Here is an 11,948-nt window from a genome sequence, read left to right as displayed (position 1 = left end):
AATAATAATAATAATAACAATTTTTAAAGTGCTTACTATGTGCCAAGCATTGTTCTAAGCACTGGGACCTTGTCTTGCTTTATGCTTTTGAGTTGTCTCTGACAGATATAAAATAATCAAGTTGGATACAGTCTCTATCCCACATGGGCCTCACAGTCTTGATCCCCATTTTACAGATGAGGTAACCGAGGCACAGAGAAGTTAAGTGACTTGCCCAAGATCAAATTCACATGGTCTGGCTTTTAAAGGTCACAGTAAGCACTCAGGGAAAAGGGGTAGTTTGGGGCTCAAAGGCAGTTACACTGGGAGAAGAAGCTGAATCCAAAAGAATTTTAGCATAAAAATCTTTTCATTAGACTCAGTTCTTTGGGGAAGGGGACTGTATCTCTTGCCCCTCTGGTCCTCTTCCAAGCACCTAGCACACATGGTACTCACATAAAAGTATTAATGGGTTGATTACCTTGGATCTTGTCCCTTCTGTAAAAGTGGAACTTGGAAATGAGCCCTCTTGGCTGCTGTAAGGAAGCCAAATGATACTGGGAGAAGAAACTTTATGAAAGGCACTTCACCTGACCATCTGTTTATAGGACAAGAGCCTGACCAGACAAGAGGGGAGGTGTTTGGGCGGGGGGTGGCGGAGGTCTGGCCATGGCCCCACCTGACCCTCAGAGAGGATGCGGGTATTTCCATCGGAGGATGGCACCATCAGCACTCACGCTGACCACATAGCGGGCTCCTGGGCTTATCTTGAGACAGGTTATGCAGCCACTGTGCCCCACTCCAACGTGGGTTACCTCGCCCTCGTTATAGTGCCACACTTTGACCAGTTGGTCATCGCCACCTGCCAGGAAGACAAGGAGGAAACACGGAGTTGGACAAATGCGTGTGGTCCTTTGAATCGGAAGACGACCCCACAGAAGATGAAAGGGGCTGGTCCCTTTCCCTTCTCCCTGAGCCAACACCAGACCCTTCCCCTGGCCCTTTGCCCCTCTAAGAAAACCGGCACCATTTCTGAGATCCCAGTGGACCCCACCCACAATCACCCCGTTCCAGCCCAGGACTGACATGGTCAGTATTCTCCAGGTGGCTTTTCCAGTTTTCTTTCCCTCTTGAATTTTATTTCTGCACTAGAACTTCCTGCCCAAGTAAGCCTCTTGCAGTTCTTGGGGAAGGACCTCATCGTGCTGTCCCCTCCCACCTCCCCAGCCTCCAGAACTCCCTCTGATTGGAAGAAAGGGGGCCTCCCTCCCCAGCCCATGATACCAACCAGAAACAAAGTAGGTCCCGTCAGGAGCGATATCCATCCCATTGATGGAACCAGACAGGGAGCCATCCAACTCCCTGATGAGTGATCCATCATATACTTCCCAGTAGCCGATCTGGAAGTCAAAGAGGAAGAGTTGGGAGGAGCTACAGGCCGGGGAAGCAAAGCCCTCTTCCAGAATCCCCTGGGCCAATTTTCCCATTACGGTGACCTGACAGTGCCTTCCTCATTGGCAGCATGCCCTCACCCACGACCATTCCTTCAGCCTGCCCTTAGCCCCGGGACATCTTCCTGGCGAGATGGATTCCCATGATCCTGGCTGCTGACCTTCCTGTCAGTTCCGCTCGTGAGAATCTGGACCTCCTCGGGGTGGTAGCATACACACTGGAACAAGGTGTTGGCCAGGATCATCTGATGCCTCATGAGACGCCTGAAGAATAGCCTTATCAGCTCACATCTAGGGAAGCTTATAGACTAAACCCCCCATTCCTGCCTTGCCCCACTCCCTCCCATTCCTCACCTACCCTGTCGCCCACTTGTGTGTGTCACCTCCTCCGCCCCATACACATACACACACCTGCTTAATTCAATCCCATGCTCCAATTGGCTGCTCTGCTCCTCTTGGGCTTCATGGGTTTGTTTTTTTTTACTGAGCCCAGGGACCCTAGCCCTGCCCCAACCCCCAGACCCTAGATCCCTTCCCTAGGGATCGTGGCCCCCTCCCCAAGAACCTAGCCCCTCCAGTGGCCCCACTGGCCCTCTCTGATGCTGTTTCCGTAAAGAAGATCAACTTGTTGCCTGACAACCTGCCCAGAGGCCCCCCACTCTTTGGGATGGGAGGTTCTGGGGCCTCCCTGCCACCTCACTGACACATACACCAGGTCCCATATGATGCAGGTCCCATCTGTGCTGGCTGTGACGCACTCCTGGTTATCATTCTTCACCTTGATGCAGGACACGGAGGCTTTGTGCTCTTTCAGGGCTTCCTGTAGCTTCTGGCTTTGGGAGCTGATCCCCCACACCCGCACCTGAAAACCAAAGATGCCCTTTCACCTTCCTAGGGAAACTGGGGGCTCGGGCCACAGAAAACTTTCTGCTCCCAGGCCTGTTTTTAGGCTGCCTGCTGAGGCGGGAGGGGCTGAAGACAGAGAAAGGTCGGGGGAGAGGGGGTTGAGGGGGACTAACAGAGAAGTGGAGGCGACATGAAAATGGGGACTGGACTTAGGTGGGGCTGCAGCTGCCTCTTCCCACAGGGCAGCAGGAATCTGGGGTGTCGGGTGCCAGACTCAGCACTCTGCAGCCAAGTTTCTCCCAGTGCTCGTGTTTCCCCAAAGTGGGAGGGGGTCCCCACGGAGGACCAATTCCATACCTGTCCTTCGCCACCCCCGCTGATGATCCTCTTACAGTCACTGGTGGTGGCAATGGCCGTCACGCCGATGCTGTGGGCATTGTTGATCACATACATTAAGCGGCCCGTCTCGGGTGTGAAGGCTCGGATCTTACCATCACTCCAAGCTGGTGGGGCGGGGGACAGAGTGGAGCAGGGTGAGTCAACCACTCTGCTCTCTCCCCGACCCTCTCCCTATCAGCCTCACCGCCCCAAACTCAAGCACTGCACTGGGGTCTATCAATCAGGGGGAATTGAGGGGTGGCCAGTGGTAATGTCCATCCAGCTTATAGCCTTCAGTCAGGGAGCCTGGCTGCCCCGGGGCCTCAGCTGCCCCTTCTAGCCCACGTCCTCTTCTCTGGTAGCTGGAGGATAAACCTGCCCAGGCCTACAGCTGGGGGACAGTCCACCCTTCCCCTACTGTTGACCTCAGACCAGTGCTCAGGGCACGAGGGCAGGAAGTCTGACCCTCAGGCAAGAGGTTTTCTGGGAGGGGTTCCTCTGGGGGCAGGGCTTGGCTTCAAGTCTTAGCGCTTAGAACAGTGCTTTGCACATAGTAATCGCTTAACAAATGCCATCAAAAAAAAAGGCAAGATCCCAGGACAGTTTGGGGATTATGGCACTGTGGGTGACAAGTTGGATCGTGTGGCCAGCCCACAGTGAGCACCGGTCCAACTGCAGCCCATCCCTGCCTTTGCATAAGCTGCCCTGGTTCACCGTAGCACCTAGCCAATCACCGTGACCCTGTGCTGGTCACTGTAACACAGTGTCAGTCACCACATTCCTCCTGGCACCGGTACACCATGATGACCCCCAACCGATATGCTTTGGAAACCAGCAAGGCCCCAGCCCCCAGCTGCATGGCTCTCCATTCAGGGTTAGACTGGGTGGTTTGCTTTGCTGGGCCACTTTTTGGTTTCCTCCCCTGAGCCCCAGTTTGGGCAGTAAATCCGGGCCCAGGGGCAGTACCGGAAATGATGCTCTGACCGTCCCTCATGAAATCGAGCGCGTGGCAGGTCATGTTTGGCACTGTGATCCGTAAGAGTTCCCGGCCACTCGGGGTGTGCCACACTCGGATGTCATTCTTGGAACAGGTAGCAAACAAGTCGCAGGTACCCCTGCAAAGAAAGGTGCTCGATGGCCCTGTGACCGGCCTCGGATCCAGGCCTTGGTTGCCCAATTGCAATCTTGCTTTGTACGAGGGTGGAGGGTGGAAGTAAAGAGCCCTCACTTCCAGTTCCCGGGGCTTTCAAGAAACCATTCCTGTCCTCATCCTGCTTAATTCCTCGCTCATCCCTCTGTGCCTCCCCTCCATTCATTAATTCAATCATATTTATTGAGCACTTACTGTGTGCAGAGCACTGTACTAAGCGCTTAGCTTATCTCCCCCATAGTCTGCCTCCCCTAAAAGGACCTGGAGGTGTTGGACAGAGCCTGGGTCATTCCCAGGCTTGAGGCTATTGCAGCATCCTCTGCTCAGTTTTGGGGCACAGAAGGGGCTGTTCCCTCTTTACACTGGGAAAACGATATCCCGGACAGCCTCGTTGTGGCACGTAGAGATGAGTTCCTCCCGGAAGTCCGTATAGTTGAGTCGATAAATGTGCGATTCCTCGGTCCCCACAAAGAACTGGTGGCCCTGCCCACGGAGGCTGATGGACGTGATCCCACCTTGGAGCTGGACCTTCCTAGGGGAAGGGAGAGATGAAGGGAGGGAGGGAGGGAGTGCTTAATACAATCATTTAGGAAGTGCATTATTATTATTATTATTATTATTATTATTTGGCAACCTGACACTCACTTGATTGGTTTGTAACTTGGGCCCTGACACAGAGCCAAGACTCCCGCTCCAGAGCCCACCAACACACCACCCATCTTCAGGACCTTGATAGATGTAATTCCCTGAGAACAGACCAGAAAGAATGAGCCTTGTTTGGCCAAGAGGGTCAAGGGATTTGCGAGGCGGTGTTGGGAATATCCACAGCAAGGGGTGGGAAAGGGGAGGGTATGGGGGTGCCTTGGCATGACCCCCCTTCACCCCCCGCCCAACCCAGCCTTGGATGCTTTGTCTAGAAAAGAGAAGAACTCATTCTCTGACAGATGGCAGCCCCCTGCCTTGCACTTCTGGCTCTGGGCCTTCCTCAAGTTCCTGCTGGGGACCCCAGAGGTGCAGGAGGGTCCAATGGGTTTAGGGGAGTCTTAGAGGAGCCAGTTGCCTCTAGGTTCTAGGAGCCCCCAACAAGGAGCTGCCCTAGTCATCCCCAAAGACCCCTATGCATCTGTGACTTGATCCGGTAAAAATGCCCTGAAGTGGGTCCCCCGATGCCACCCTAAACTCTTGGTGGACTGACCGATGGATTGAAGCTGCCCTTCCACATTCAATCTCATGGTTGGGGATGGGCCATCCAACACCACCGACATCCCCTCTGTAGCCCTAATTTCTCCTCCAGTATCTCACTCTGGCCCTCTCATCCATGAATCTGCCTCAATCCCTCTTGAATGGAGTGCTACTTCTGGCCCCCAAAACCTGCCGGTCTCAGCTCCGCAACATTGCCAAGATCCGCCCTTTCCTCTCCATCCAAACTGCTACCCTGCTAATTCAAGCTCTCATCCTATCCCGTCTGGACTACTGCACTAGCCTTCTCTCTGATCTCCCATCCTCGTGTCTCTCTCCACTTCAATCCATACTTCATGCTGCTGCCCGGATTATCTTTGTCCAGAAACGCTCTGGACATATTACTCCCCTCCTCAAAAACCTCCAATGGCTACCGATCAAACTGCGCATCAGGCAGAAACTCCTCACCCTGGGCTTCAAGGCTCTCCATCACCTCGCCCCCTCCTACCTCACCTCCCTTCTCTCCTTCTACTGCCCAGCCCGCACCCTCCGCTCCTCCACCACTAATCTCCTCACTGTACCTCGCTCTCGCCTGTCCCGCCATCGACCCCCGGCCCACGTCATCCCCCGGGCCTGGAATGCCCTCCCTCTGCCCATCTGCCAAGCTAGCTCTCTTCCTCCCTTCAAGGCCCTGCTGAGAGCTCACCTCCTCCAGGAGGCCTTCCCCGACTGAGCCCCTTCTTTCCTCTCCCCCTCGTCCCCCTCTCCATCCCCCCGTCTTACCTCCTTCCCTTCCCCACAGCACCTGTATATATGTATATATGGTTGTACATATTTATTACTCTATTTATTTATTTATTTATTTATTTTACTTGTACATTTCTATCCTACTTATTTTATTTTGTTGGTATGTTTGGTTCTGTTCTCTGTCTCCCCCTTTTAGACTGTGAGCCCACTGTTGGGTAGGGACTGTCTCTATGTGATGCCAATTTGTACTTCCCAAGCGCTTAGTACAGTGCTCTGCACATAGTAAGCGCTCAATAAATACGATTGATTGATTTAAAAAACACAAAGAAAAAAAACTCTTCACTTCTGATAACGCCCCCATCCTCTCTAAGCCAGAAGCTTATAGCCTTGGTGCCATTTTCAACTCTTCTCTGAGCAACGACCTCACACATTCAGCCCATCTCAAAGCCCTTCCTCTTCTTGGACCCATGCTTTCCTCTCCACACCTCCTCCCCCCCAGCACCCAACATGGCCTCTTGGACAGTGCCGTGGTTGCGTGGAGAGACGGAGCTCCTTCACTAAGGAACTGAAGTCCTGAGTTCGGGGGTGGGCCTTACACCCCTGGCTCTGGGCAGCTTTAGGGTCCCAGTGCTGATGTCTGCTTGAGGAACTTGGCGCTTACCTGGCTGAACTTGTCCTTCAGGGGGCCGGTATCACTTAGCAGCTTGGTCCGGGGGTTCACTTTCAGGAGATCGCCAGTTGTCGTGCCAATGTAGAAATAGCTGTCATCTTCCGCCATCTGGAGAAAGCGGCAGGAGTGAGGTCCAGGCTGGCCTCTTTAGGGTTATTGGGCTCCGCAGTAGGGACGGGGGGAAGCGTCCAGGCCTGCTCAGCACCTCATTGCCCCTGGCCCGGCCAGCCTATGGAGGAGGGTGGCTGGTCGGGAGAGGTCAAACTTAGCTCCTGCCCAGAGAGGGGAAGGCTGGGGGCATCTGGAATAGGCATCTACTCCTGGTGGAAAGAGTCCCGCCCTCTTCTTCCTGTCTGAGATTGGTGGGAGACTTTGGCCTACTAGCTGTCAGCTGGGGCTGTGCCCACAGAGAAGTCTTGGGTTCTTAGGTGGTGCATTTTAGGAAGGATCCATGTCCCCGTGGGGCAGGCGTTGTCCCAGCGTAATGGGGATGCATGGAGAGGAGGGGCAGAGGAGGGATGGAGTTTATGGAAAGTGTCTCAGGGCCTGTTATAGGCCCTGGCCGGGTAGAACCCCCATGGAGAGTGCTTACTGTGATGCTCAGGACGATTCTTTTCAGCTGTCCTGTCTGACACTCTGTCGGCCGAATTTTTCGATTTGGTAAGTCCAGTTCCCATACCCGAATTGTGCCACTGAAGCAAGAGAAATCATAGATGGATGGCTTCAGTCAGAGACTTGGCTGCACCCTCTTGCTGTGGCAGAGAGTATTCTTAGTAATGGAGACAGGGGGAAGGATCTCAAGGCCAAATCCATGCAGGTTCCTCCAGCACTTCACAGCAGCATTCCTCCAGCCTCCCCACAGCAGTTTACTCCTCCAGTCCCCTCACATCTGCTCACTCCTTCTGTCCCTTCACAGCTGCTTGCTCCTCCTGTCCCCTCACAGTTTACACCTCCAGTCCCCTCACAAAAGCTCACACCTCCAGTCCCCTCACAGCTTCTCAGTCCTCCCATTCCCTCACAGAGGCTTCATCTTCCAGCCACCTCACAACAGCTCACACCTCCCATCCCTTCACAGCTGCTCGCCCCTCCTGTCCCCTCACAGATGCTCACACCTCTGGTCCTCTCACAGCTGCTCGCTCCTCCTGTTCCCTCACAGATGCTCACACCTCTGGTCCTCTCACAGCTGCTCACTCCTCCCATCCCCTCACATATGCTCACACCTCTGGTCCCCTCACAGCTACTCACACCTCCAGTCCCCTCACAGCTGCTTGCTCCTTTAGCTCCCTCACAGCTGCTGGTCCTTCCTGTCCCCTCACAGCTGCTCAGTCTCCCTGTCCCTTCCCAGTTGCTTGCTCTTCTCATCCCTTCAGAGCTGTTCACTCCTCCAGCTCCCTTAAGCCCTGAAGGAGACATTCTGAATGACTATTTCTGCTTCTTGAAGAAGAATGGTTTCAAGGGGAGACGCTCTGTTTTGTGGCGGGGGCATTAATCTTGCTTTAAGCTAATGTGAATCCCACTGCCTGTGCTCCCAAGCAGTTTTGGGGGCATGAAAGAGCTCCCTCCCTCTCAGCCGTCCCCAGGATTTCAGTGGCAGACGACAGCAGCAGAATCACTTACTTTCCGGCTGTGACGAACATCTCATCCCTGCAGTTGGAGTAGATGAGCGTCGTGGCGTTCCCCACGTTGAGCCCAGCTGCTGGGCTTCCACAGATGGCATCTCTCTGGGCGACGCTCCAGAGTACCACACTGCAACACAGGGAGGCCCTCACTTACCCTAGCGGGAGGCTAGTGGGCCTGGGGCAGGAAAAAGCAACATGGCCTAACTGAAAGAGCCCATGCCTGGGAATCAGAGGACATGGGTTTTTATCCAGCTCTTCCGTTTATCTGCTGTGTGACCCCAGGCAAGTCACTTTTTTTTTTAAAAAAAGGCATTTGTTAAGCACTTACTATGTGCCAGGTACTGTACTAAGCGCCGGGGTGGATATGAGATAATCAGGTCAGTCAAAGTTCCTGTCCCACATAGGGCTCACAATCTTAATCTCCATTTTAAAGATGAAGTAAATGTGAGGCACAGAGAAGTTAAGTGACTTGCCCAAGATCACAGAGCAAACAAGTGGCAGATCTGGAATTAAAACCCAAGTCCCCTGACTCCGAGGTCCATGCTCTATTTAGCAGGCCACTTCACTTCTCTATCCCTCACGTCCCTCATCTGTAAAATGAGGATTCTATACCTGTTCTCCCACTCATTTAAAATGTGAACCCCATCTGGGACAGGAATACATTGACTTTGATTATCCTGTATCTATCTCACTGCTTAGAACAGGGCTTGACATATAGTAAGTGCTTAACAAATACCACAGTTATAATCATTATTATTATTTCCTTGTCCTCGTCCCCACCCCATCTCCAGATGCCTTGTACTCACTCCCATCTGCTGTTTCCCTGGGCCTCCATTCCAGAACCCACACCCACACCTCTGCCTTGTTCTTTATTCAAACTCTTCTGGCTGTGGCCACCCCAGTCTTTTTCCCTGTCACCCATCCTTCTTCAGGGCCACGGTGTGGGAGAAGGAAGAGCAATGGCAGCTTTTCCCCTCTGCCGCCCCCAGCCCTGGCCCAGCAGGTCGTGCCCTTGAGATTTGAGGGGTCCCAGAAGAGTTCAGTCCAGCAGCCCAGGTCCACCGTAGCCTCGTCCAAGATCTCAGAGGGCTCGCCTGGCTCAGGCAGAGAGGGGAGGGAAAAAGATAAAAGTGTGTGCCAGGTTGGTTAGGCACGCCTTTCCCATCCAGAGGGGGCAAAAGCCTCTGGGAAGAGTTAACTGCTTGCTCTTCAAGATGCCTCCAAGGGAAAAGCGATTTGCATAACCTGCTAATAACTTGCCAGAGCCCAATCAATTCCCAAGAAAGAACTCTGGCAAGTAGGTGGGAGTTATAAAAGGAATTAAAAGCCTTTGGAAGGATCAACAGAGGCAGAGTCTGTCCTGTTGTGGCATGGAGGCAAGCTAGCCGCTTGGCCTGCCTGAGGCCTAGGAGAGACTTTGGGTGGCCGGACTACAGAGGCAACTACAGGAAGAACAACTGGATCGCGGAGGTTGGGAGTTAAAATTATTGAAGGCTGAAGACTAGGGATAGTCAGTGTTTAGTCCAGTCTCTGGTTTAAGAGTCCAGAGGAACAAGTTACGGTTGCAGTTTGAAACTGCCACAGCAGATATGAATCAATTAACCAACGGTAGGTACTGAAACAGTGCTTGGCACATAGTAAACGCTTAACAAATACCATCATTATTATTTTATTATTATTATTATTGAATGCCTACTGAGTGCATAGCACTGTGCCAAGTGCTTGAAAAGTACTTCTTACCCAACAGCTCTTTTAACCCACTATTTCTTACCTGGCACTCTTCACTCTGCTCAAGCTTCCCTTCAAACTATAGCTTGCTCTCCACCCTCCTGCCTATAATCCCACATGCACACAGTTCCCCTGGTCTGGAACTCCCTCCTGGCACCTCACCATCATCCAAACCATAGTTCTCCTTGTCTTCTAAGTCCTAAGACCTCACTTCAAATCAATCAATCAATGGTATTTACTGAGTGCTTACTGCATGCAGAGCACTGAACTAAGTGCTTGAGAGAGTGCAATATACCAGAGTTGGTAGACGCAGTCTCTGCCCAAAGGAAGTCTTCTTCAGTGAATTCACAACACCCAAGTCACACAGCCCACCAGTCTCCTGTAGGGCTTAACTATCTGTAAGTAACTGATATCGGTTTGGTCTGTTTCCCCCTTAGATCACAAACTCCTTGAGGGCACAGAATATGGGTCTCTACTATATTCTCCCAAGCACTTAGTACTAGGCTCAGCAGTCTAACTGTCACCAATGCTTTTTATTACCTGCCATCATCCGGGCCTCCAAGCGACACCAAGTACCTGTCGTTTGGAGAAAATGCCAGGGCTTCCACTTTGCCTTTGTGCAGGGACAGGCGGGCCAACATCTCCCTCTTCTCATAGTCCCATAAGATGATGTCTGCCTATGGGGAGAAGATGCAAGCCTCCAGAGCCCGAGGAGCATTGAAGCAGAGCTTCAGAATCCTTCCCGGGAAGGCAGCAGAAACAATGTTTACCACACAGGAGACCACACAGGAGGGACACCCCCTAGAACCGCGGCCCCTGCCACCCCCAGTCCGTTAAGCTCCAAGAGTTGGAAAATCTGAGAAAGAAGGTGGGAAGGGGAATGGGGACATAAAGCAATTGTGATGGAAGTAAACTGTACCAAACCTCTAACCCTTATGTGCCAGCCCCGGGAAGAAAACTGCCACTACCTGAACCAGAGAACCGAGTTCCAGAGCTCTTGGGAGGGTGCTGTTAACTAGATTCAGCGACAGTCCTGGACTTCATTGAGGTGACCCACCTTGAAGCCCATGAAAGTGACCTGCCCAGAAGCGATGAAGAGTCCACTCGGGGAGACAGTGACACAGGCAATGTTGTTGGTGTGCCCTTGGAGGAAATGCTGTGTATTGTGGTTTATGGCCTGAATGAGGACTGTGCACCCCAGAGGGTAGATGTAGTGCTCCTGATCAGGGTGACACATCAGACCGGTGGGTACATGCCCTGGAAAAAGTGGAAAAGGATGGGTGGCAGTGTGGTCTAGTAGATAGACCGGGAGGCTGCAAGTTCGAAAACCCGGTTAGATTCTCAGCTCCAAACTGGCCTAATGTGTGACTTTGGGCAAATCATTTAATCTCTCTGAGCCTCAGTTTCCTCATCTGGAAAACGGTGACAAGATAGAGTGAGAAGCCTGTTTGGGACAGAGACTGTGTCTGATCTCATAATCTTGTATCTAACCTTAATAACTGCTTAATAAATGCCACAATAAAAAAAGAGAGAAAGGAATTCTAACACCTAAGAAGGCAGCCCATCAGGAGGTGGTATTGATTAAGCATTCCCGGGTGGATGGAGTGTCTTAGAGTATCAGAGTATTTGTTTTTCCTGTCCCCAAACTTTCACCTGGAAAGAGGCAGAGGCACCCAGAAAAGAGGACAGGGAAGTCACAAGCCAGATTTGGAGATGGAAACTTCCAAACCCAGGGGGTGGTTACTGAAATATTAATGTTGGAATTTCTATCAGCAAGCCATGCCCTACAGTGGAACAGTTAGAGTCGGGGCAACGATGTTTGAGGGACCCTAAGCCTATTGTGCCCCGCACCTACCCCGCGGCCCTCCTGAGGTTTCAGGGATTTTCCCATTCCCTCCCTTCCTCCCCATCTCAACTCCCAAATCGGCCCCCTCCCTCCCTTCGCTCCTAGTCCCCCTTTCATCCTCCTCCGTCCCAGCCCGCATCTTCACTTACCCACTTCCCCCTCCCCTCGGGCCCTCACTCACCATTGAAGCCGATCACCGCCTCGAGTTCCAACTGGCGTACTTCGGCCTCCTGTGGGCTCTCCGATTCCGCCATGGGGCTGGCTCTTCTTCACCCGACCCGACCCGACTTCACAACGCTGCAGCTCAAGGAGTCGCGTCCCTGGTCGCTATGACAACCACCGGCGCCTGCGCACC

The 11,948-nt window shown here is 52.7% G+C and overlaps 1 protein-coding gene across 3 annotated transcripts; it reads right to left on the bottom strand.

Annotated features, from left to right (window-relative positions):
- Positions 1 to 564: 564 nt before the first annotated feature.
- On the bottom strand, positions 565 to 11,862 carry CFAP52 (cilia and flagella associated protein 52). Of its 3 annotated transcripts, none has more exons than XM_038742057.1 (14): positions 11,775 to 11,860; positions 10,805 to 11,004; positions 10,288 to 10,424; positions 8,018 to 8,146; positions 6,993 to 7,092; positions 6,392 to 6,508; positions 4,450 to 4,550; positions 4,166 to 4,336; positions 3,621 to 3,769; positions 2,634 to 2,779; positions 2,141 to 2,292; positions 1,592 to 1,694; positions 1,268 to 1,379; positions 565 to 841 (listed from the first exon to the last, which is right to left on the bottom strand). In XM_038742057.1, the coding sequence occupies exons 1-14, from the start codon at positions 11,845 to 11,847 to the stop codon at positions 666 to 668; spliced, it is 1,866 nt and encodes a 621-aa protein (XP_038597985.1). In that variant the 5' UTR covers positions 11,848 to 11,860; the 3' UTR covers positions 565 to 665. The 3 variants fall into 3 exon arrangements, with proteins under 3 accessions (XP_038597985.1, XP_038597986.1, XP_038597987.1); XM_038742058.1 differs by having other exon boundaries at positions 10,324 to 10,424; XM_038742059.1 differs by lacking the exon at positions 10,805 to 11,004 and having other exon boundaries at positions 11,775 to 11,862.
- Between the last annotated feature and the right edge of the window lie 86 nt (positions 11,863 to 11,948).

This window comes from Tachyglossus aculeatus, unplaced genomic scaffold, assembly GCF_015852505.1.
Source record: "Tachyglossus aculeatus isolate mTacAcu1 unplaced genomic scaffold, mTacAcu1.pri SUPER_34, whole genome shotgun sequence".
In the NCBI taxonomy this organism is placed as follows: domain Eukaryota; kingdom Metazoa; phylum Chordata; class Mammalia; order Monotremata; family Tachyglossidae; genus Tachyglossus; species Tachyglossus aculeatus.
Note: the sequence above shows the minus strand (reverse complement) of the source record. Positions and strands in the feature narration are given on the sequence as shown.